At 41.2% G+C, this 25,272-nt stretch overlaps 1 protein-coding gene across 10 annotated transcripts in view; it reads left to right on the top strand.

Annotated features, from left to right (window-relative positions):
* Window positions 1–24,266, top strand: part of TRIM9 (tripartite motif containing 9) — a 266,633-nt gene extending 242,367 nt beyond the window's left edge. For 4 of the 10 annotated variants that reach the window (XM_063596204.1, XM_055097573.1, XM_063596205.1 and 1 more), the window contains 6 exons: window positions 1,286–1,424; window positions 13,368–13,556; window positions 16,087–16,128; window positions 16,543–16,566; window positions 17,405–17,708; window positions 19,962–22,168. In XM_063596204.1, coding sequence (XP_063452274.1) covers window positions 1,286–1,424; window positions 13,368–13,556; window positions 16,087–16,128; window positions 16,543–16,566; window positions 17,405–17,708; window positions 19,962–20,220 — 957 coding nt within the window. In that variant the 3' untranslated portion in view covers window positions 20,221–22,168. The other 6 variants (XM_034937543.4, XM_063596207.1, XM_034937546.3 and 3 more) reach the window with 6 other exon arrangements.
* The last annotated feature ends 1,006 nt before the right edge of the window (window positions 24,267–25,272 follow it).

The raw sequence follows: 25,272 nt of genomic DNA, 5'->3' as shown, positions 1-25,272 counted from the left end.
TATTGGCATGATAAAATCTAATTTCTTTCTTTCCAAGATAAGGGCCTCAGGTTCCATTTCATGTCTTTTGCAGTGTGTGTGAGTGTGTGTGTGTGTGTGTGTGTGTTGTGTGTGTGTGTAAAATCCTATTTGTCAGTTTCTCATTCCTGACTTTGCCTTTTCAGTTCCTGTGTCATTTTCAGGGCCTTTCTTTTCCCTTTATTATCTTTTTTCTCTCCTGGGAAAGTAACTTGCCCGGTTTTCCCAATTCTTTAAATAATTATCTTATTTTGTCTTGACTTTTTCCTCTACTCAAAAGTGCGGTCCTCCCCCAGCAGCATTGGTTTCACCTGGGAACTTGTTAAAAATGCAAAATCGAGACCCTACCCCAGACACCTACTGGATCAGCAACTGCATTTTTACAAGATCCTCAGGTGATTCATATGCACGTAAAGTTTGAGAAGCACTGAATGAGAGGACATAATATTCCAATTTTTGTTATTCCAGCAGGAGTAATGAATTGATGGGTGATCCAAGACCGCGGTCTTCTTAGTATCCTACCAGAGAGTTGTCATTTTAAGGCTGTGCTTTGAATGCAAATTATTTTTATTCATTACATCAGCATAATTTTGCAATGTGTACAGCTGAAGAGGGAGGCAAATGCCTAACCTATGCTAAAGACGCATTATGCTAGGATTTATTTTAAGCCTTCGAAATGTCATTCTTCCTCCTTTCCCTGTTTCCTCCCCCTTCCCTCTGTACTGTGATGAAAACCTATCCCCCGTGGCTTGGAGTGTAATCTCTGTGACAGTTCTGAAGTTATCAGCGGAGTTCTAAACATAGGATAGAGACCACCTTCCTGTTTTCATGGTTTCAAACATGGTTTTTACAAACCATACTGATGGATAAGGAGCTCAGTAGGGGCTATATACTGTACCAATCCCAAGTTAATAAGTGTAATCTGAACTATAAGCACTCAGTTTTATTTTTTTTAAGCCCTAGCTGCTAATAACTACCATTCATTAGGCTGCCTGGCCCATGCTAAATACAAGGCATGATGCTAATCTGCATATATAACATTAAGTAATCCTCACACCAACCTCATAAGGTGGATATTATTATCCCATTTTACAGATTAGGAAACTGAGGCTAAAAAGGTAAATTAAATGGCCCAATATCTCACAGGATTCAAATCCAGATTAGAATGACACCAGGGCTCTTGCTCCTAACCACTGAGCGACACTGCCTCCCTCACCCCTCAGAAGGGTGCAGGCTAAGTGCTGTCCTGTTCTTTGCTGACTCTCAGGAGGTGTATGTGGGGAAGGAGACAATGTGCACTGTGGATGGTCTTCACTTCAACAGCACATACAACGCTCGGGTCAAGGCCTTCAACAAAACAGGAGTCAGCCCGTACAGCAAGACCCTGGTCCTCCAAACGTCTGAGGGTAAGGCCCTTCAGCAGTATCCCTCAGAGCGAGAACTGCGTGGCATCTAAAGTGGCTGGCAAGCCCGGAGGTAACCCCACCACTGCCCACATTCCTGAAGTGTTTCCATGACTTGCTCTGCATTCTGCACAGAGCCGCTGTTCCTCTCCTGCCTTTAGAGAGCCTATGGTATGTGGATGTGATCAAACCAAAGATTCCACATCGGCAGTTCCAATGGCTTGGGCCGGCGGCTTCCTTTGATAACAATCTAAATAAGCTGCAGTTGAAGAAGCTGAAAAATGAAGGCCTGAATGTGCCCCTGGTGTGTAAGACAAATGTATCTAGGCTCTAGAGCAGGCTCCCATTCTCCACCGATACACATCACGTGCCAGTTTTTCCCAGATGATTCTAAATTACTCTGTAGTACTTGCTTGTTCTGAGGGTGGGACCTAGGTTCTTTCCAGTTGTGGATTTGTATGACTGAATGTGTTTCAAATGGGTGGTGGGGTGCTAGAGCTGTTCAGAGAGGGCCTGTTGGCTGCTCCTGGCTTACCCACTTAGACTGCCTCCGTTTCATACCCAAAGCGGAGGCCGTCAGCACCAGGATTGAGACTTCCTGTGGACACCAAACAGGAAGAGACCAGCAACTTCGCATTACCTGCCATTTTCATCTTTGCTAGTCCCTTCAGTCTTGGCTAGGCTACCTAGAGCCACCATACAAGGTTCATCTCTAGAGAATTTTTGCTTCTTAGCTATACTTTAAATATTTTGGTCATCAAAGACAAGTAATGTGTCTCAGATGAGAGGCTTGAATTTGATGGCCAGATATAACCTCTGAGGCTTTTAACATTTTCATTTTAAGAGTAAGCAAGACACATGAAATTAAACCTACAAGGAGGTATTTGTGGCTGGTGCCAAAGCATTCTGACACTTTGGGGTGTCATTTTAATCAAAGAAATCACCCCCCACCTCACCGGGATTCTCCATAACTTCCTTCTGCAGAACTAATTATGTTGATTTTGTTCAAGTTCAAGATGTTAGCTAAGAGAACTATGGTGGTGTTTTTTTCCCACTTCCCACAAACCTCAACATGTGCCAGTCACCCTAAAATGCTTCACATGGTTAAAAACAAGCACAATTTTGAATCCTACAGCAAGGATGAAAGGCCCCTAGCCGTGAAAACAGTGCTTTGGGGAGCAGTTGTCAGTCTGAGTGATGCTATTCCAAGAGAAGGATATGCTGAGGGAAAATGCCCACATGACCTGTTCCCATTTGGAGTACAGTGATGTGGTAGCTACAGCTTCCCCCAGAATTATCATTTTAGCACCTTCTCTCAGGGATGACCTATCAGTTTGAGAGCAGTTGCCTCTTTTCTCAAAATACCATACTAACTGCTAAAGCCCTCCAAGAGTCTTTCTTAGATGCAACGCAGAAGGCCCTTGCTGGTGATGGCCTCATTTCCCATGTGTGTACAAGGTGGTTTGATTGAAGAGTGAAGTGCATGCCTGCAGAGCAGAGAGAAATTTGTAGCAATGTTGCTAATATGTGTTATCAGATCTGCGGGAAAACTATTTCTATTCATAATACATCATGGGAATCATACTATTCTGGTAAAAATCAGTTATTAGCATAACAGCCTGAGCACTTATGTCTCTCGTTTCATCCTGCAGGAGGATGTAGCGCCTCAGTTTATTTTAATGTTCATAAGATTATGGTGTCTAATTTAATAAATTACAGGATTGGAACTGCGATCCTTGGTACCACAGTCACAGAACTGGGGGTCATTTTCTAGATGAAACAAACGGAACAAGTTCTCTTCCAACAAAGAAACTGTACTGTAGAAATTAATTTCCTCCATGAATTTTATATATTGTGTACAAATATAAGGTATGTATCTGAATACAAAGAAAAGCCTATCATCATATAGATATCAGTATTCTCTGTTACTGCACAGAAGTAATTTTCTCATGATGAAATAAAGTTCACACACATACTTTCTCCATAACTTTGGTTTGTTCTATTTGTTTCTCCCTCATTCTAATACATTCAGTGAGACAAGATTTAGAAAGCAAGAAAAAATATAGTGAATAGCTTATTTAAAAAAAAAGATATGATCGATCTGTAACAATAGACAAAGCCTATAGGATTAAATAATTATCTCTTTTTTGTTTGTTTTTTAGAAATCAGTGAGAAAAATGCTATTAACAGAGTTTTGGTACATTCACTGCACTTATGCTTTATTAATCTTATTTCCTACAGTTTCCAGAAAGGTTTGCTTTAGAGATTTTTTTTTTCTTTGCTGGTATTGGGGGTGGTGGGGTGGTGCGTTCTGGCTTTCTAGTGTAACAAAATCTTTCACCTTCTTCTTAGCAAGAGTTAATCCCTTTTCAAACTTCAAAACAAAAATTCTGTATCACAGAAAGGTAAAATTTCATATGCGGTAACAAGTCTAACTTGTAATCACATGCATTTAGTCTGAGGTTTAAATTGCTCATCTTTTGTACTCTGTGAGCTTTCACAAAACCTTTTGCTGATCTAAAGGTAACGTTATGCAGGGGAGATCAAATGTCTACATTACTATAAATTTTGATTGGTTTTTTCTTCGAAAGCAAATTTATCTGTCTATTTATTGGGCAGTGCTTGATAAGTGACCGCTGTGTGCTAGGCTGTGGGTATAGAGTGTTGAACAGACGTTATCCCTACTGTCCTGGAGTTTACAAGCTAGAAAAAGAAACAAGCCTTAGAGAAATAAACATATAAATAGTTCCATTTTTACACATTGTGATAAACACTGAAAAAAAGGGAAAAGGGATTAGCAGGAAGATAAAATTTTTATAGGAGAATTAGGAAAACAATGAAAATTAATTAAATTCAATGGAAATTATAAAGAACATGCTATTAAGAGAAAAGGAAAGGAGTCAGGTGCCGTAGCTCATGCCTGTAATCCCAGATACTTGGGAGGTTGAGACGGGAGGATCCTGTGAGCCCAGGAGTTTGAATCCTGCCTGGGCAACATAGTGAGACCCCATCTTAAAAAAAAGAGACAGAGAAAAGGAAAGGAGAATGCATTATTATATGAGTCCAAGTGTGGGTAGTTCTCTGAAAGCAAAGTTCCTGGAGATGTATCAAAGACACCCATGGAAAAAACGCCAGTTGCACATCTAAACCAAATTACACTGACTTAAGATGAAATATAACTGTAAGCAATTAAGAATTTTAATGAAATTTTAAAATAAGGCCCCCAAGCCCCAAAACTTGGTCATGTGTATCTTTAAATTAATTCATCTAATAGCCATCATGGCTGTGCCAGTCTTTGAAACCATCTGCAAAAGAGTATCTGTTGAAAACATTACACATCAAGGCCATCTTAATACACAGAGTTCTAAGGTTTATGCTATGTGTGAGACAAGCTGTACCCCTGTTTTAAAAAATCATACAGGGTTGAGAACAGGATAGGACATTTTCTGTTTATTTTTCTCTAGTTTCCCTCTTCCTATCTAAGTAGATTCTGCCTACAAAGTCTATTTAGGTAGGGGCTAGACATCTGACTTTGTAGGACAAAGTCTATCTATTTAGTCTATTTAGATAGACTTTGTGGCTACAAAGCCAGACATGTAGCATCTTCCAATCTCTTTCTGACCTTTCTACCTTCCTTTTTTTTTGAGACAAGGTCACACTCTGTCACCCAGGCTGCAGTGCAGTGGCACAATCATAGCTCACTGCAGCCTCCTACACCTGGGCTCAAGGAATCCTCCCACCTCAGCCTCCTGAGTAGTTAGGACTACAGGCATGTGCCACCATGTCTGGCTAATTTTTTAAATTTTTTGTAGAGATGTGGTCTTGCTGTGTTGCCCAGGTTTGTCTCAAACTCCTGGCCTCAAGTGATCCTCCTCCCTTGGCCTCCCAAAGTTCTGGGATGACAGGCATGAGCCACCATGTAGCCCCTACCTGCCTTTGATAAGGACCCTTGTGATTACCTTGAGCCCACCTGGATAATCCAGTATAATCCCCCCATCTCAAGATCCTTAATGTAATCACCTCTGCAGTGTCCCTTTTGCCATGGATAATAACATATTCACAGGTTCTGGGGATTCAGATGTGGACATTTTTAGATGGCCCATTATTCTTAGTACTATACTTTATGAGGAAGGTATTATTATTGTCATCTTTCTCTACTTATGGGAAACTGAGCTGCTGAGAGGTTAAGTATAATAATATGTCAGATCCAGGACTTTAAGCCACCAATGCTCAGCACAGTCCGCTGTGGTGCTAACATTAGAAAAGTGCTATTTGCCCTCAACCAAATGGAAAGAAAGAGAGGGAAAACTATCCAAAGTCTGTCTGCAAGGTGACTGAAAACACCTTGTCAAAATGAAGCAGCGCTGTGTAGCTGCCTCATATGCTCATCCAGAAATCCCAGCCAGAAGGAGGACTTTACTACTTGCAGTCATGTTGGGCAGATCTCCTGAGGTCAAGAGTTCGAGACCAGCCTGACCAACATGGAGAAACCCCGTCTCTACTAAAAATACAAAATTAGCTGGGTGTGGTGGTGGGCGCCTGTAATCCCAGCTACTTGGGAGACTGAGGCAGGAGAATCACTTGAACCTGGGAGGCAGAGGTTGCGGTGAGCTGAGATCGCACCATTCCACTCCAGCCTGGGCAACAAAAGTGAAACTCCATCTCAAAAAAAAAAAAAAAAAAAGAGTCTTGTTGAAAAGAGTAGCGTTCCAGCTTTAAGAAGATGTGGGAGTGGCCATCATTTCCAGCATAATATCCGAACTCTTTATCAGGTCCTGTGCTCATTTTCATGTCTTTGCAGAAATTTCCTCCAGCTCCCTCCCATCCCAGGTGAGCAGGTCACCTAGAGAGGCCCTTCCCCCACTGGTACCAGTGGATACTCTTGGCTGGCAGTGACGAGATTTGCCCGGGAAGGAAAAGGAATATCAGAGCTACATCTCTGAGGCTCTGATACTACAAAATGAAAGTTACTACCAAATGAGGTCTGGCACTCAGAGCCCTGCTTGGGTTGACATCACAGAGCCATTTATTCACAGCAGCTTTCCAGCCCTGCCTGTCCTAACTGGGAGGGAAAATGGGGAGAAGGTGGTCAGTGATAATTAGAGAAAAGAGGGCTGGCTCTCAAGCCATCTACCCAGCATTTTTCAGGATTGTTTTATCTAATGACAAATAGGTTGGGATTCTTGAAACTACATCTTAAAAATTGCTTTCTAAAAAGTGGGCCTACATAATGTTACTCATAAAGATTAAAATGTCTTTCTCCCCCATTAGACTCTCAGCATCACACTGCCCCTTTCATTGTAGTGGCTCCTTCTTCTGTGCATTGAAGGAAACCACCCAGAAAAGATGTAATGGTGCAGACAAAATATAAACTTATGCTTCCATTTGTCTGAATGCGAATTGGCCTCAGATGCATCTGTCCAGAATCTTTTTGCAATTACTTATTTATTTATTCATTCATTCATTCATTTATCTTTCCAGAGACAGAGTTTCACTCTGTCACCTAGCTGGAGTGCAGTGTCACGATTGTGGCTCACTGTAACCTTGACCTCCTGGGCTCAAGTGATCCTCCTGCCTCAGCCTCCCGAGTAACTGGCTCTATAGGCATGCCACCACACCTGGCTTTTTTTTTTTCCGTAGAAACAGGGTCTCACTATGTTGCCCAGCCCGGTCTCAAACTCCCGGCCTCAAGCGATCCTCATGCCTTGACCTCCCAAAGTGCTGGGATTACAGGCATGAGCCACCGTGCCCAGCTCCTTTGCTCATATTTAATAGTGATTTTGGTCCAGCATAAGTACTGCACCCTGATGTGCTGAGACCTCCAGAAATGCTGTAACCTTGTGAGGAACAAAGAACCTGTCAGAAGAACAACTACAGGGAACACCTCAGCCCCTCTAATCCCTCTAGCCAAAATTCCAAGGAGGACAGTGATGTGTGTGCCTTTCCAATCCCTAACCACTCTATTTAGAGAAGAAAAGATGTATCCTTAACACAGTTGAGGTTTATTAGGTCCTCTACACAAACCTTGGTCCCCACTGAGACCACTGGAATGTGCCCTGGGGCCAGCGGCATAAGCTTTACCTTTTGTATATTTCTAGGTTACAAAGGAGCAGCAATAGTCTTGTCACCCCAAAATTTAATATGCCAGGAATTGATCCTACCTGAGTCTCTATTGTATCCCTCCACAGCTGTGGTGTAACTTGGATATGTCCCTTAGCCTCTCTGGACTTCAGTTTTCTCATCTCTAAAACCATGGACTTAGAGCTGAGGACCTCTGAGTCTTTACAATTAGTACCTTTGTGGCTTCTCTCTCTAAAACTGCTTTGAAAGTTGTTTCAGAAAATGCTATGAAGCAGCATTAGATACCTCCTGCCTCCTCCAAGGGTCATAATGAGTCTTAAAGTTATGCCTATGATACTGAAAATTCAACACTAATAGAAAATGATTGATAAAGGATCATATAAGGAAATGTATATGGTCTACTGAAAGATGGTTTTTCTGTCTCTGCTTTTCCTGACCCAGAGCATCTGGGCCTCTCCAAAAATAGTTAGAAGAATATGCATTTCCAGGACAAAGTTCTCAAGGTAGGTAATCATACCTGACCATATTTGGGTAAATTTTACAAAATCCAAGGTGAGAGGCATAATGATAGGTTTCAGAGCCCAGAAAAGAGAGATACTTTGTTCTTTTAAATTTTGACACATGCATGATATCCCAGGGAATTTCTTGCATTTTTCCATAGGACTGAGATTCAGAACCCTATTTTTGGTTCTGGGAAGTGTGCTTTGCAACTGATACTCTGGAAAGCAGTTTCATTCTTTGGAATCCTCTGTATGTAATTGAAATACAGGAATTTTCAGTTCCTCTGATGATAGTTCCTTATAAATAATGCCATGGTACTCTAAATTGGAGTGGAGAACTTGATGATGAAGTATGCATCTGTCCTTGGGGTGGCAAAAGCTGTTTCATTCTTCTAAAAGAAGGTTTTCAAAACAGATTTGTTTCTCACTTCTCAGTTGCAATTAATGCCACACTTAAGAAAGCTTAAAATACCACCTTTTATTATAAATTATGTACCAGTTGGACATAATTGTGACTTTGGCTGCTTATAAGACCATTTACGAAAACAGCCTCATTCTTCATTCATTTCTTTGTCTCTTTTAAAATCTTCCCAACAAAAGCAAGTTATTTTACAGCTGGTTTATAATTGAGTTGAAACTCATCTTTAACACTGTACAATTCTTAGTGACATGTCTTGCCTTACCGTATTTTGGATGTCTTGCCTTACCATATTGTATTTTGGATGGTTGTATCCAAAATACAACCATCTTATTGGACCTGGGTTCAAGGGCTGCTTAAGTTATGAAGTTGTTCACTGCCAGACAGGAGGACAACCCAGACTTCTACCAGGACACAGAGGACACTGGATTAGTATACACTATCATAAGCAACCACAATCTGTTTGCTTTTCCTCTTTAGATTCCAAAAATAACACCCCAAAGGCTACCTTTTCAAATATTCTACAACATCTGCAAAAATCTTTTAATACTCTGTCCTTGGAGTCAGTCAAGAAATTCCACCTCCAGAAGTGTAAAAACCAATCAATAATATATGACACTGACTTTCTCTAAATTATTATTTTTCTTATGGTTGAGTCTCCTGCCAACTTTATGTTTCCCAACTGCTCAATTCTACTGCAATGTCTGGCACATGACAGGTGTTCAATAGCGTTGGCTAATGAACAAATAAAAGAAATATATGGGCTGGGTGCCATGGCTCATGCCTGTAATCTCAACACGGGGGAGGCTGAGGTGGGAGGACTGCTTGAGGCCAGTGGTTTGAGACCAGCCTGGGCAACATAAAAAGACCTTGTCTCTACAAAAAAAAATTAAAATTGGCCAGGTGCAGTGGTATGCACCTGTAGTTCCAGCTACTCAGGAGGCTGAGGGAGGAGGATCCCTTGAGCCCAGGAGTTCAAGGCTGCAGTGAGCTATGATCAACACCACTACACTGTAGCCTGGATGACCAAGTGAGACCCTGTCTCTAAAAAAGAAATAAAGAAACAAAAGAAATATATGGTGGCCAAACAGGAGTACATCACCTAGATATTCTCCGTCAATAATACAAGTGGTCCCCAGCCAATCTTTGCTTTGTTGATTCTTGATTGCTTTTTTTAAGCAGAGGTCTCTGCCCTTATCTAGACCCTAACTCCAGACTCCAGCCAATCCTAGTGAGGAAGGGAAAGAAGTCCAGGAAAGAGCAAGAGGAAAATGATGGTCATTGACAGAGTTGATGGAAAGCATATCTTGATACGTATTCGTTACGAACACAGTCCCGTCCTAGAGTTATAGTTATGCCTAGAGTCACCACATTTGGCCATTGACATACTGTTTTCCATTGCTCTTTCCTGCTAAACTGCTTTCATTCAGCAAAGCTCTGCAACCACACGGGATCCCTGCGTGTGATGAAATATGGTGTGATGTTAAACGTCTCTTCAGGAGCTCCTCATTTTTCTCTAGTGATCTAGAAAGTTAAAAATTAATAATAATTATTATCCTGCGTATTAGCTGTGACCTGAAACATAGCTTTGTATCATGTATTGTGAAAAAAAAATGACAACCTCATTCCTCTTTGTCCTTAATAATAGAATATGAATGGCTGAGAAGCCTTCTCCATATTGTGATAGTTGTGTTTTGAAGGGGAGGTGAGGAAGTAGTGTGTGCCTTCTTCCTGCATCCCATGGGCATAACGCAGAATACGCACTTAAGTAGGTGTGTGCACATTCAATGTGTGTTAAGTGTGATTCGGCTAAACCAGGGAGTGGCAATACTGTTCTCAATGTTGTCATATTGTCTTTGATTCATGCCTTTGAACATGTCCAGAGGGCATGACCAGGAGAGTAAAGGATTTGGAATCCATACATAGTGAAATGGTTGGACATTGACTCTATTTAGCCCAGAAAAGGGAAGATTTAAAGAGGATTGGTGACTGGCCTCAAATACTTGAAGAACTAGTGATCTGTTCCATGTGGCCCCAGATAGTAACGCTACAATTGGAGAGTGGAGCTCCCAAAGAGGTATGTCTAGACCAATATAAGCAATAACTGCCAACTAGAGGGAGCTGGCTGGAAGCAATGAGTTCCGCATCCCAGGGGACTTCAAGGGGAAGCTTGATGGCAGCTCCTCTGATGATATTAAGTTTCTTCCCTCTAAGACTCCTGAAATCTAAGGTAATGTGAAGTGGTATAGATGACTTACAGGCAGCTGACCCAGCATGTGCACTACATGCCCATGGGGAAGGGCATGAAGGGAGAATTGCTTGTTTAGTTAAGCTGGGATCAGTTGGAAACTGTTTCTCTGTTGTAATTCATTTGAAAAGTTCTCATTGCAAGGTAGGATTTTTTTGTTGTTGTTAACAGCTACTTAGAGAAAATACGGTAAAAGCCCAGCTGGTAGGTAATGGGAGGTCATAGATGGGGAAAAAACTCAAAAACAAAAATGAAATGGTTGTACAGTATGGATGTTAAATAAACTTGCCTGATTAGAGTGAAAGGAGTCAAGGAAAATTGGGTCATCAGTAAACAATGGATCCACATGGAAGGATAGGAAGAGCCATAACCATCTTAGTGCCAAGTTACTAATCCCGTGAATAACCATAGCTACCCTCAGTCCCCACCCTATAAAGGGGTGCCATCACCTACTCTAAGTTCTTCTTGGTGCTGAGAATAGAAAAGGTGAGTACAATTTATGATGGGATTGGATATACTCCCCAAGGTCTGTGTTCAGTAAACATCTCTTCACTGGTTTTCAGATAACTGCTTGGGAATTCAATGCACTCTGAAATTCATATTATTTTATATGTCCTTTCCATTAAATTTTAAAGCAACAAATATTTTCAATATAATGAATTGACTGTCACACCTGGTGAAAAATACATTTCCAAGCAAATTCTTGTTAATAAAAAAATCTTTTAGTCCGGGTGTGGTAGCTCACGCCTGTAATCTCAGCACTTTGGGAGGCTGGGGCAGGCAGATCGCTTTGAGCTCAGGAGTTCAAGACCAGCCTGGACAACATGGCAAAACCCCATTTCTACAAAAAATAGAAAAATTAGCCGGGCGTGATGGCTCACGCCTGTAGTCCCTGCTACTCTGGAGGCTGAGGTTGAAGAATCACTTGATCCAGGAAGCAAAGGTTGCAGTAAGCTGAGATCGTGGCATTGCATTCTGGCCTGGGCAACAGAGTGAGACCCTGTCTCAAAAAATAATAAATAATACTAAATAAATAAATAAATAAAATATTTTATTGATATAAATATAGTTGTAAATGCCTTCGCTCCATAATAGAAACCCATGCCAGTTTGTGGTGCTTGGGTGTTGTATTTTGAATTTTTCTATTACACTCAAAGGCTAATTTCCCCTTAAGATGATTATAACAAATAATTTTTGATTTATCATATCTGAAGAAAGAAATGATAATACATGATATTAAGTCATTCAAACCATATGAAGTTTAGGTAGGAGAAAAATGTATTCTTAGTGGGAACACGAAGTCTTAACTCCATAAATAGCAATTCCTTTTCTCTGAGATCTGGTTTATACTTTCATTTTTTAAAAGTCATCCCCCCACAGATAAGTCTAAAGCCTGAAAAGCTAACTTTAGTATTGTAAGTTCAGAGGCTGACTCTTGGAGGTATTAAATTAAAACTTGCCAATGCCCTTGTTCTGAGCTCTTCACATAGGATCATATTCTGCACACACACACGCTCCAGTTATTTTTGCTTCAACATGCGAGTAGCATTTTGATAGAAGTGTATGTCCAGCAAAGAATTGTTGCTAACTGATTCAAACCAGAAAAAAATTCACAGAAATACCCTCTGGTCACAGAAACAAAATTATTATTTCAATGAGAAGAAAGTTCCTTTGTGATTTTGGACATGGAATATTACCTTCCTACCATCTGTATTTCCTAAATTATTGCTATTAGACTGAATGTTAAGAAGGCTTCAATTGGTGAAAGATCCACCTCTGACTAGACCACACCGTGCATAGAACCAGCTATTGTTTGACAAAATAGAAAGGACCAATTTTAGTAATTCAGAGAAACTAACTCATGCCCTTCTAAAACCAGATCAAATAATTGTTAAGTCTTTAGTCTGATATAATAATTATCTTCAGGCCAAACCTGACTATCTGAACAGAAACAGATATTTTGCCACCAATGCACCTCACCACTGCCTACAGTCTGTTTATCATTAGAGAAACAAAGATGGTCAAGTGACATCCCTAGAGTCTGATCATAATTCAGAAACAAAGGTAAGGCTCCTTCCCTGCTTACTTGTCCAGCCCTGTCTTCCTTAGACCACCCCACATTTCCTCTCCTATTCAAAGATAGAGTCTGGAGTGTGCTAGTATAAAAAATCAGCTCATCCATCTAATAGAAAAATATACATTAGGAGAGAAATGGGAAAATATGGAATAGGAAACAGTTTGTAAAAAATCACCATCTCTTAAATAGAAACCCTTTAAGAGGCCATTGTTGAATAGGTAGTAACTCCCAGGACAACTGAAGGGGGTAAAATAATATCCTCTTGGTCATCAATAGGTAAAATTTGCCTTTACATTTTGTACATTCAATTCTGAAAATATTTTATTTAATTAAAAGGAAACCTTCCAAAATAGGAAACCTTCCAATTTTCTACCACTAAAAATCGGGAAAGTGACAACAATTGCCTTTGTTGTTCGAGGTGTCCTCTGGTCTTGGGTCCTGATCTGCCGAAAATTCCCTCCCTGCCCCCAAGCACATTGGTTTTGTAAATGCCTGAGTGTGGCACCCTGTGGGAAAGATGAGGCTTTGTATGAATGCATTGTTAAGGCAGGTCTTGGGGAACCGTGCACGGGGACATAATAGCAGACTTCTGATCTCTAGTTTGCATTGATCTTACATTTAGACACAGATTCAGAAGAACAGACCCTCCCTTTTCCAGTGCCTTCGGAAAGATTGCCGCTCCGTAGAATGAGTCCTTTCTCCTCCACCCTTAATCTACAACCCAGCTTCCCCGGGAGATCCTACTTTGATTTCCGATCCTCACCCCACCAGCTGAGCTTGCATTCCTCTTTACAGTCTCTCAATGCACCGGGTGAGCTGAGCTCCTCAGACCTTTCCCCTTGATCTCTGTCCCTTGAAGGCATCTCTGAAACGCGTGTCTTGTTCTTGCCATTCATGTGCGTGGTGAGGGGGATGAGCTAGTCTCTGTCTGTGGCCTGCTTTCCGTATGAGGAGCATCGGGATGGAGCTTTGTGGCGTTCTTGTTTGTGTGGTAGAAGGAGCAACCATGGAGCTGTGGTCTATGTATTACGGCATCAGAAAGTGATGAGTGAAGTTATTCTTTTTGCACAAGCTGGTACCACCATGGATAACCCGCTCTGTCATCACATGCAGTGGCATAGCACGGCACAGGCGCTGGCTGAGTGGCGGCCATGGCAATAATGTGGAGGTTTGCAGCCCTTCTGTATCCAGGAAACCAGCAGTGTCTGGGAGACTGGATCAGTGCATCCAGCCTGGTGTGGTCTGATTAAACATAGACTCAAGAGATCTTTATTGACAAAGTACAATAAAAGTAAAAACACACCAACAGCAGAAAGCATCCTATAAAGCAGGCAATCCAGAGAGCATAAAGTGAAAGCATTTTCTGCAAAAGCCTGTGCTCACTGCTAGGACAGTGGGGCTCATGGCTGAGTGTTTTCCTAGCAACGGGGTGTGATCACTGCTAGCTGAATTAGAAACCCTTAACTCCTAATGCCTAATGACCAAAGATCTGAGTAATCAAAAAGTCTGGACTCCTCGAAGTTTCCCACAGCCAAGCTGGTTGTGACAGAGCCTAAGGCTGATTTCAGCAAAGCTAGACTTGTGTTCCTTTGTAGCGAACACTGCCTAGCAAATAGAATGTTAAAATATCTAAGATGCAGACCTATTTGATCTCTTCAGGACTATATTGTAATCATGGATACACATGATGCACATTTCACATTTCCAAAGGTTTCTTTTGGTTTTTATTTTATTCTTTTTGCTCATCCCACATTCTGGAATGAAGAAGGCCACAGCATGACAGTGCAAAAAGGATGCAGGGACTTCAAGCTGTCTTTAAAATGACATTTTTCTTTGTGCTTTTATGTTTCTTATTGTTTTTCTGTGCACTATGGCTTCCCAACATGCTTTGTTATGAAACTCTTTTCCCTTGTGTCTAATGTACTGAAATATTGTTACAGTCTTTGTAATGTACATTGTCTCAAGAATAAAATGAAATGTGAGTTTTGGGATATTTGTTGGGTGTATTTAAGAGCATTATTCTAGTTGTATTGTTGAATCTTAAATGTATGATAATGTATTTAAAGTAGTGTAAAAAGATTTCAGAATATTTGTTTTGAAAAAGAGTTGCACAAGGCATGATTCATTTAAAAGTTTTTAAAGCCCTATTCAGATTCTACAAACTTATTTCCAAAGCTGAATATGAGACTCGGTTTTAAAACTCCAGGTGTTCCATACTCACTATGCTCTAACACATGAATAGGAATTGAAGTGATAATTGATAGAAACGAAACATAAAAATCAGCCATGAGATGGGAGGAAATGATTCTTTTGCATGTGAATTCATCCCAGAGAAAAGCAAACTAACCAAAAGTAAGATCATAATTTTTATATTTTGTTTTTAACTCAGCCATTAGTCCTTTTTTATAGTAAGTTGCTTTTTTAATTCTTGTAAAATTCTTTTAAGTCAGCACATTATCCTGCAAATGTTTTGGGAATTAGCATATAAAGGCCTTACTAAATAGAAAAGAAAATAAAATGATCCTTTCTTTATCCCCCAGTGTTCATCAAAACCACATTTTCTAGATCAGTCCTCGACACCACTGGAAATTGTAGGTCACACACTTCTGAATATTTTAAGACTAGGCAGTCTTCCTCCACACAATGTAGTTTCTCGTGGGGTACAGGTATCCAAATCTTAGGGAAGGGAGATGGTTGAAAAAGTTCCACAGGGGATTCCAATATATCTCTGAGACCACACCCACTCCTACCATCCCTCCTCCCCTCCCTCAGGTGAGAAGGATCTTGTCTCCTAAGAAGGAAAGGAGGCAGTTTTAACACATTCGTCATGTCATTATTAATTATTAATAAGATGTATGTATTCACAAATGGATTACATTACACATTTAGTTATATTTAATTTGGGCTCAAGTCACAATGAAGACCTTTTGGCATAACCAGAGTTAGAAGTGCATAGAATAGTGAGAGCAGAGTTCTATCAAAATCCAGTGATTTCTCCGTTTCAATTAAGTGCATTTTCCCCATTTTTAAAACAGCTAGCCTTCTTACTGTGGAAACTTTAGAGGAAAAGACTGAACTTGGAAGATGAAAAATTCAGCTACAGAGTTTAGGATCAATTGGAGGAGGATTTATTAAATGGTAAAAAGATGTGCTTTTCATTTTGAAAGAGCAGAGGGGCAGTTTTTTACCCAACAAAGTAAATAATATAAAAAGGGCTTTGTTTTTTCATGGATCAGGCCTCTGGTATCTATATTCAACTGGTGCTTTTTTAAGTGTATACAAGTAATTTTTATCAACCTGGTTGTTGTTTCATAGCGTTGATGTGTAGTATCTCTTTATAGGATGCAATTTTGAGACACAATCTGCACCTTACTCTCAATTAGGCAAGTATACCTATTGTAATTATCTTTTACTTACGTGATTGGTGTGCTCAATTTCCTTCACAAAATAAATGGCGGCAACTTGTCTTATGTCAATAAAATTGTCTAATTGTCATTCTAACCCTATTATAGCAGTTTCTCAAACTCTTAAAAAATGGAAAGGATGCCTGTAGTGTTTAATGTTATGCCTCAAAGCTTACTTTTCCCCCAGTTTTCTTATACATCAATGCAAAGCACTCTTTATGAGCACTAAATGTAGGTAAAGGTACAAGTCAGAGAGCACCTGTTTAGTATATGTGGCATTTTAAATTGAGTCCTTTTGGGGTACTAGTTTATCAAGAGAGACACATTTTCTTATCCATGTCAATTTTGCTTCCTATCTCTCTCCCCCATGCCTTTCACTTGGAATGACAACAGTTGACATTAAAAAGCTGTTGGCAGGTATGGAATAACCTTATTCTGTTACCAAATAGCAAAGACCAAAGTGCATGTGAGGTGTCTCACAGGTTCAATAAATCAGCAATTACATCTCTCGAGTGTGATATTTATAGGTGGCATTTAGAACTTGGGGCGTAACAATGCATACAAAGACATCATTCTATCTGCACCTAATGTCCAAAATTCCTACTGCTCCAGCAAAATTTCTGACGTGTTAGTTTCAGGAGTAGCACGCAAACTGTGTTTTTTAAGTTATGCAGACAGCAACCTGTCCTACATGCAAGTCACAATCACTCATGAAAATTAGTTTATGTTGCTTATAGCTTCGCAGCTTGTGAGCTTTCACTAGAGCCGAGGAAAACTTCAAAGCGACTAGATGTTAGCACTTCTGCCGAAGGGACATTTCCTGATTTCACTCCATGTGTTTTATCCCTCCTCCATCTAGGACTCTAGCTCCTAGCCTCCCCGCCTCAGGGGTTACACAGGCATCTTAGCGCATCCCCTCTCCCTTTATGTCTCTGGTGCACTGTTCTGCCAGTCACCAGGTGAAGGGACTTGCACCTTCCAAAATCGATGCCACTTCACTCCCGGATCACCTGGTTGGGAGTGCAGTCTGAGCCAGGTAACCCCTGCTGAATCGGTCGTGTGTCCTCCGTCTGCTTCTGGTGCAGAGAGTACCAACTCCCAGGACGTGCCCCTGTCTGCCCTGGCCCTGGACGCCTCCTTCCTGCATGGCAGCATGAAAACGCTACACAACGCTCCTCACCCGCCCAGGAGTATGTTATGGTGCTGAGCTTGTTGGGTCTGTCTTAATAACCTGATTCCCTTCTGTTGTTCCCAGTGGCCTGGTTTGCTTTCGACCCTGGCTCGGCGCACTCGGACATCATCCTCTCCAATGACAACCTGACAGTGACCTGTAGTAGCTATGATGACCGGGTGGTGCTAGGGAAGACTGGCTTCTCCAAGGGCGTCCACTACTGGGAGCTCACGGTAGATCGCTATGACAACCACCCTGATCCTGCCTTTGGTGTGGCTCGCATGGACGTGATGAAGGATGTGATGTTAGGAAAAGACGACAAAGCTTGGGCAATGTATGTGGACAATAACCGGAGCTGGTTCATGCACAACAACTCGCACACCAACAGGTACCCTGCAGCCCCCAAACCAAGCCTTCTTCACGTTGGCTTCTGATCAGGAGTGAGAGCCCCAGTTCAAAAACCTATTACATAGACCACATTCAGGAAATCAAGCAGGTGGTCTACATTAAGTAGCACAGGCAATCTATGAGCCTCAGCTGAGTCCATGCTGGTGGTTTACTCTCTATATAATGATAGAGACTTGAGTACTTTCCTACTCCCTTCATTGCTGTATTTCACCCATGGCTGGAAACTAAGAATCCCAATGGAGATCCATTATAAGAAAACAATCCAGGATGCTGAAACACCCAGACCTACAACTTAACAGAAAAGCACTTTTGGGCAAGTTACTTCATTTTTTGAACCTCAGTTTCCAAATCCATCAAATTAGTACAATAAAATTTTTCCTTGTGGGAATCTTCTGAAGATTAAATGAAATATGTGAAAATGCCTTACATTGGAAGCACCTGAAAATAGTAGCCATTGTTCTTATTATGATTCATTAAACTAAAGCTTATGGATGCCAATTTGAATGGCTTTCTACTTAGAGAGAACCCTCTTATTACTGTATTAATCCAGAGCAGCCAGTTTGCTAAGGAAAGGAAATATAGTAATCTCCTTGAGGTTTTCTTCTACCACCAAAATATAGATCATTATAATTGAACACATACTATAATGGATTTCCTTTCTCATTTGATTGTGTTCCCCAAATGTATTTTTCACAAATTTCCTAGGCAGAGAAATTTCTACTGTGGACCCTGGTCCACCTTATGCTCCAGGATTTCCCCAGGATACATTCTCATTAGTGTCTCTGAAAAAAAAAAAAAAAAATACAGTAGTGTTCAACCAGATCAAAGGGAAAGCAAGTCAGACATTGGTAGGATAATTGGACCCCACTGTTTTATCTTTTTCTGTATGCTTATCACTGACCCTTCTCCAGCCTGTAGACTCCTAAAGCCTCCTTTTCCCTTGGATAGCTTCTATGCCATTCAAGTGTGTATTATTCGCTGTCACTTGAAGTGAACACATACACCATTTCACCATGAAAGCAAATCCTACTGGATGTAGATAAGTGGTTATCTTCAGTGATTGGCATTTTGGGGAACTCTCTGACAATAGATTCTCAGTGCTATCACCCAAATGCCACACTTACTTTTTCCCTTTTAGCATCTTTGTTTTGAAGTGCAGGAGTGAATAATGACATAACCATCACACTATGCAGAGAAACACATTCTTCATGCTGAACACATCTGCTTGCATGCAACCTGCATGTCACTTGTGCTTTCATTGTTAAACCTGTGAAGTAGCAAGAGGCAATTTGTAAACCTGTCTTTTAATGACTATGTACAGTCTGTATCCTGCATGCAAGAGGAAATGAATGACACAAATTCCTGTGCTCTGCTGAGATGAGGATGAAGTCCAATATTGCTAGATCTCAAAAAAATGGGAAAGACAAATCTGATCATCCATGTTTAATGGCATTTTGTGAAACCATCAATTGAAGCATAAGACACAATTCTTTGTAAAATGGCATTTGTATGCAGGTTCTTTAAAATCACTACATCTCAGAGTGTAATTATTTCACTGTACAGAGAAGAAGCCTCTTCTTCAGTGCTGTCATTTCACAGACAGCCTCTAAGTTCTTAATTCAAATGCAACAAGCCAAAAAATTGCTATCTTTCTGGAATGAGTTTTTCTGTTTAATGGATAACATAAGGCCCCAAATCCAATTTCTCATGCGTGTGGTTTAGGTGCAACCAAAGTGCTTCTTATTTTGACTTTCAAGTTAAGTCACTTTGTATTTAATGATATTTAATTCACACCATTTATACAAAGTGTGCAATATTCCTAGAGTCAGAGCTCTGATAGCCCAAAGGCCACTTTTTCCTAGTCTTTAATGTTTGGTTTTCTACTGCTGTGACTCAGTGGTAGAGACCCTAATGAATGAGTTCACTCTCAGCAACAGCAGAGCAACTCACAAGGGCAGATATCTCCCCCTAGGAAGTGAAAATTGATGGTGGCAGGGAGGGGGCAAAAAATCATACTCTTGTTATGTATAAAACACAGATATACGCACAGTACCAACAGGTATACAGTATATCTGCGGTATTAAAATTTATGTGCAAGGGATGATTAGGGAAAAGGTTTTGGGGTAGTGATGATTATAAACAGGTTGCAAGACACTGCTTTCACCACACAAAAGGGGGGAGCTTCTAGAGTGACCACAAGGAAATGAACCCCAATTTTTCTCTTTTCCTACAGAACTGAGGGAGGGATCACAAAAGGGGCCACAGTTGGGGTCCTCCTCGACTTAAATAGAAAAAACTTGACATTTTTTATCAACGATGAACAACAAGGTCCCATAGCATTTGATAACGTGGAGGGCCTGTTCTTCCCTGCGGTCAGCCTGAACAGGAACGTGCAGGTAAGCACCCTGCCCCTGAGGTTAAACAGCTGTTGCTGGCTACCGGTTCAAAGGCTGCCCAGGGCCGTTCAATCCAACCGGAGAGAGGGAAGCTGACAGCGTAAGGCCCGGACCAAGACATGAAGGAGAGGAGGAGAGAAAGGGATCAGCGCTGACAACTTATATTATTCCACGCCAAGCATAAGCACCTTCTTTATACTTGGACACAGACTAGTTAATAGCACATAGGAAACTAGAATTCTCTTCATGGTTGGCTAATGATCATCTCTGTAGCTCTAGTTTCACCTCTAAATAGAAATGAAAGCCTTTAACCAACTGGCATGAAAACAAATGGAATGACTTAACAAAGCTCAGGAGTGCCTGAGAAGAGGTGAGGGTGTAAGACTGAAGCATTAGTATCGTTATCAGAAAATCTGAGCATTTTCTCTGCACTCTTGTTTGGCTCTGTTAGGTCCTAAGGGGTAGAAAACATAGTCCTACCTACAACTTAGTTAATTATTATTTATTATAGAATAAAACAACAGCTTCTCATTTATTCATTCAGCAAATATCTATAGAATGCCTTTAATGTGCCAGGCACAGTTATAAGTGTTTGGGATACATCAGTGAAAAAAAAAAAAAAAAAAAACAGATAAAATCTTGCCTTCATAGAACTTACGTCTTAGTGATAGGAGACAGACAATAAATAATAAGCATAATTACAGTGTTAATCAGGTGGTGTGTCAGAAGGTGTTTAGTGCAGTGGAGAAAAGACCAAGGGCCCATGAGTACTGTGGTTGGGAAGGGCAGCCGCAGTCTTAAATAGGATGGTCAGCGTAGGTAGGGCTTATCGCAGTTACCGGTGAGCTGAGCCTTAAAGGAGTGAGGGAGTGAGTTGCGTGGAGCCTTCCAGACAGAGGGAACAGCCTGTGCACAGTTTCTAAGGCATGAGGGGCCTTGCATGGGCAAGGAATGGTGGAGAGACTCTTGGGCTGGGGCCTGGAAGGGGGACCAGAGCCATGCATGGGGGAAGAGCTGTGCCCTGCCAGCCACTGTCAGGACTTAGGGTTTCACTTCCCTCCTGAGCTGGGCATCTCATTAACAACTATGAGCCTCATTCCACAAATGGTTGTCTTAAGATAAGGCTTGAGAATTACTGATGACTTTTGCCCTATCCAGAACCAGCCTTGGAAACTATTTATCAAAATTCATTGTTGTGTTTCAGTATGTGCAGTAACATTGATTGCAAACTAGCAGCCCCTGCCCTTCTCTCTTCCTGCAAGGAGATGGGGTTTTCTAGAAGGCTGGAATCTAATCTTTCAGAGTTCAACCTCTACACTTTAAGAAAGAAAACCATAAATTACCCTAGAAGCGAGTCTCAGAAAAACCCCATTCAAGGTTTTTCACATTAGCCATTTCCCTTTCAAAGAATATTATACTAGATGCTCTTCAGGGGTTTTCAGGACCTTCTGATTATCTATTGATAAAGACTCTTGGGCTGGAGAAGACAGGGACAAGAACTGCATGAAATGGTTCTAGTTTTATCCATAGCTATCCATCGAGGTTTGGGGATACACAGAAATTGGTGAAATAGTATAATGCCATGTTTTTTCACAACTGGCAATCATCTATGCGACCCCAGAAAGAAATGTTTGCCCTAATTACAATAACTGGCGGACAAGTAATAAGGGAAGTGCTGTCTCTGCGAATCTGTCCTCTATCCATGGATTTGGCAGTGGTCACTGTGGTGTGGCCAGTAGGCTCCTCTATCTGAAAACCAAGGCCTGTGTCTTCAGTTATAAGGAACACAATCTCCCCGGAATCCTTTAAAAGAGGCAGGTGACTAAGAACCATATAATCAAATGTCACCAGGATTTGAGAGCCCGCCATGGTGAGCAGCCTCTTACCATAGGCAGGATTCTTCTTGAATTCCGTTTAATACCTGCTAGCCTAGATATTTAAAGAGAAGCAAACAGAACACTTTTTGAGTTAGGGACACACCCACGGTACACTGTGTAAAGGGACAGGGGGATGCACGATGCCTCTCAGGACTCACAGTCTCATTCCCCAGGTCACGCTGCACACCGGGCTCCCAGTCCCCGACTTCTACTCCAGCAGAGCATCAATAGCCTAAGGATGTGCCGTGGAGGCGCCAGCTGCCTGTTCTTACCTCCGCCTGCGAGAGCCACAGCAAGGAGCTCAGCCAGCCATGGTGGGGTGCAGAGTTGGCAGGAGTGGGAGAAGGAGGAGAGAAAAGCTGGTCCTCTGCAGTCTTCACACCCACAGCTCTGCCCTTTTCCCTTTCAACCTCTCCTCTGCTGTCATGCCTGCTTCCGCTTCCATGTCCAACAATTCTAACCAACAAAGGACCTAGACAGCCCACCAAGTCACTTGGTTCCCACTCCCAGATTTTGCTTTTATTTAACTTAATTTTTTATGTAGGTGAGTTATATTTTCTTTCTTTTCTGATCAGGTTATTGGTGACTTACTGGACTGGCACTGCCAGGAGAAAATTCTCCTGCTAACTTTTTTTCTTAAGCTTTCTGTCAAACAATGAGGTTATAGGGGGAGGTAGGGAAGAATGAGCTGAATTTGTAGCATACAGCTTACCTCCTAGAATGTTCTTGCCCTCTTACCTCTCCTGTAGCGTTAGCTCTGCAGAGCTAAGCTTTGGGAGAATGAATCTATCACTGAGAAGTTTTACTACTCATTGAAGCACAAAAATATCTGCTACACAGGTTCACATCAGGGTAGGATCGTTAGGATGGCTCTATAATTAGGATAGGCCAGAACCCTGGCCACTGTATAAAATTGGAAAGTCTCTAAGACACAGGCAAACCAGGGGACTTAATGATTTGGTTCGTTTATTTAATAAAAGCTTTTAATTGAGAACCTACTATTGACCAGGCACTGTTCAAGACACTAGAACATTATGTTCTAGACACTGTGGGGACACAGTGGTGAACAGACAGGCATAGTCTCTGCCCTTCGGAGCTTATATTCCAGTAGGAGAAAAAGCAAAAATAAAATAATTATAAATGGTCATATGTACTAGAAAGGAAATGGGCAAGGGTCAAAGAGACTCATGGGCAAGATCTTTCAGGCTTCCTAGAATGATGCTAAAAATCCACACATTCTGGCCATAGCACCAGAAATGTACCAACTCAATGCCTTTTCAGCTGCGCTATTTAATTGTGGTACCTGCTGCCACTCATCACAGAGCCCTTCTTGGTAGAAATGATGTCAGCATTCTTATTTGCTGATGCTGCTATGATACCACGCCTTAAAAATTGACAGTTGAAAAAAAAAGAGTGACCAGAGGGCAAAGGACCCATTCTCAGTAATGGGAGATCTTGAGTTGCAGTCCACAGCATTCACATTCTCAGGATAAACATGCTTGTCTCCATATATACTATCTGTGCCTGTTATGAATGAAAAATCCATCCACTCTGCTGCCATTCACAGCCTAATTTTCTGGAGTAGTCCAAACAATGTTTGGAAAAACATGGGATTGTATGTCATTACTATGACTGATAGCAGAATAATAATGCATCTTACTTCTATATAGAGATAGACTTACATAGGTTACCCTTGAAATTCATTAGTTTGTCATAAAGTTTTAGGAAAGGTAGGACCCGGAAAGAAGTTCTAGTTAGTTGTCTAAATATTTTTCAGTGAGCCAAGAAATTCACCATGAAAAAACAAGAATAACAAATAGAAGGGAAGAGATAGGATGGGAAAGCTAACAAATCAAAGTTTTGGCAAAAAGGAATATATGTAAATAGCTAATTATTTACTTTTGTGCTTACTTTATTTAGATTATTTCTATCAGTTACAATCTTTTTCTAGTTAAGTGTACCTAATTTATGGAATGGGTGCTATCCTGTTTATGTGTGTCTTGGTTTTTCTTGGCTACAGAAAAACTGTTGCAGGGCAACACTAGTTTGATATTTGATTTACTCTCCAATGAGACTCAATGGCTGGGCCGTGGTAGACTCATAGTTCCTCTTGTTCTTTATTAAATTCATCCTGCTAATTAGATTTCTAGTGACTTGTAACATGTAGTTTACACTGAATTGCAATTACAGATGCATACAACTACTATACTAGAAAAAATTGTCATTTCTGGTGTGCCAATAAATGATTTTTATGAGAGAATAAAATGTCTCTAGAATTTCTTAGTTTTTATCTATTGTGGATGACAATTCACCTTTGTCAGAGCGATGTTTCTTCAGGAAGGTCTCACTGGAAAGGCCCCCAGAGCTCTGGAGAGCATGTGTTCTTTCCCCTGTTTCCTTGGGCATGTGGCACTGCCTTTTGGTTTTACTCATATGAAATTTAACCTGATGTGAAATGTCCAGTGGAGATGTTTGGGGTCTGCCTCCAAGTATTGGGGATTTACTTCTGTTTTTTTTTTTTTTTTAGACGGAATCTCACTCTGTCACCAGGCTGGAGTGCAGTGGCACAATGTTGGCCCACTGCAATCTCCCCTCCTGGGTTCAAGCAATTCTCCTGCCTCAGCCTCCCGAGTAGCTGGGACTACAGGCACACACCACCACGCCCAGCTAATTTTTTTGTATTTTTATTAGAGACGGGGTTTCACCATGTTGGCCAGGATGGTCTTGATCTCTTGACCTTGTGATCCACCTGTCTCGGCCTCCCAAAGTGCTGGGATTACAGGCGTGAGCCTGGCCTACTTTATTTTTAAAAAGCCACAAATTTGGCTTGCAGTTTTATAGTACTGCAAAACAGAGTGTCACTGACATTTCAAACCTAGCTCCTTTAACATTTCTTTGAATGGCAAAACAATAATTACAACATTATTCATCTACCTAACATTGTTGTTAGCCACTAAAAAAATGCTTTGTTTCTTGATTAAAGGAAAAACATTACCTACAAATATATGGTCTGAGTTATAACCTCACAGAGTGGAATAGTACACAGTTGGTAGCTGCTGCTGCTCTCTGTTGATTCCAGTTTGTACACATTCCTCTTTCTGTCACGGCATCCTTGGGGTGTCACTTCGCCAGCCAAAAACCTCTATGGCTGGCAGCGCCTTCTGCCTGAGTACTGCCTGCACCTACTGGGCTCATTCTGCCCACTCGGCCTGGCAGGCTGCGCTCGGCTCACACTACCAGCCTGGATCCCACACCTGCTAAGGGTGAGTCA

This window comes from Pan paniscus, chromosome 15, assembly GCF_029289425.2.
Source record: "Pan paniscus chromosome 15, NHGRI_mPanPan1-v2.0_pri, whole genome shotgun sequence".
Taxonomy (NCBI): domain Eukaryota; kingdom Metazoa; phylum Chordata; class Mammalia; order Primates; family Hominidae; genus Pan; species Pan paniscus.
This window is presented reverse-complemented; position numbering and strand designations above follow the sequence as displayed.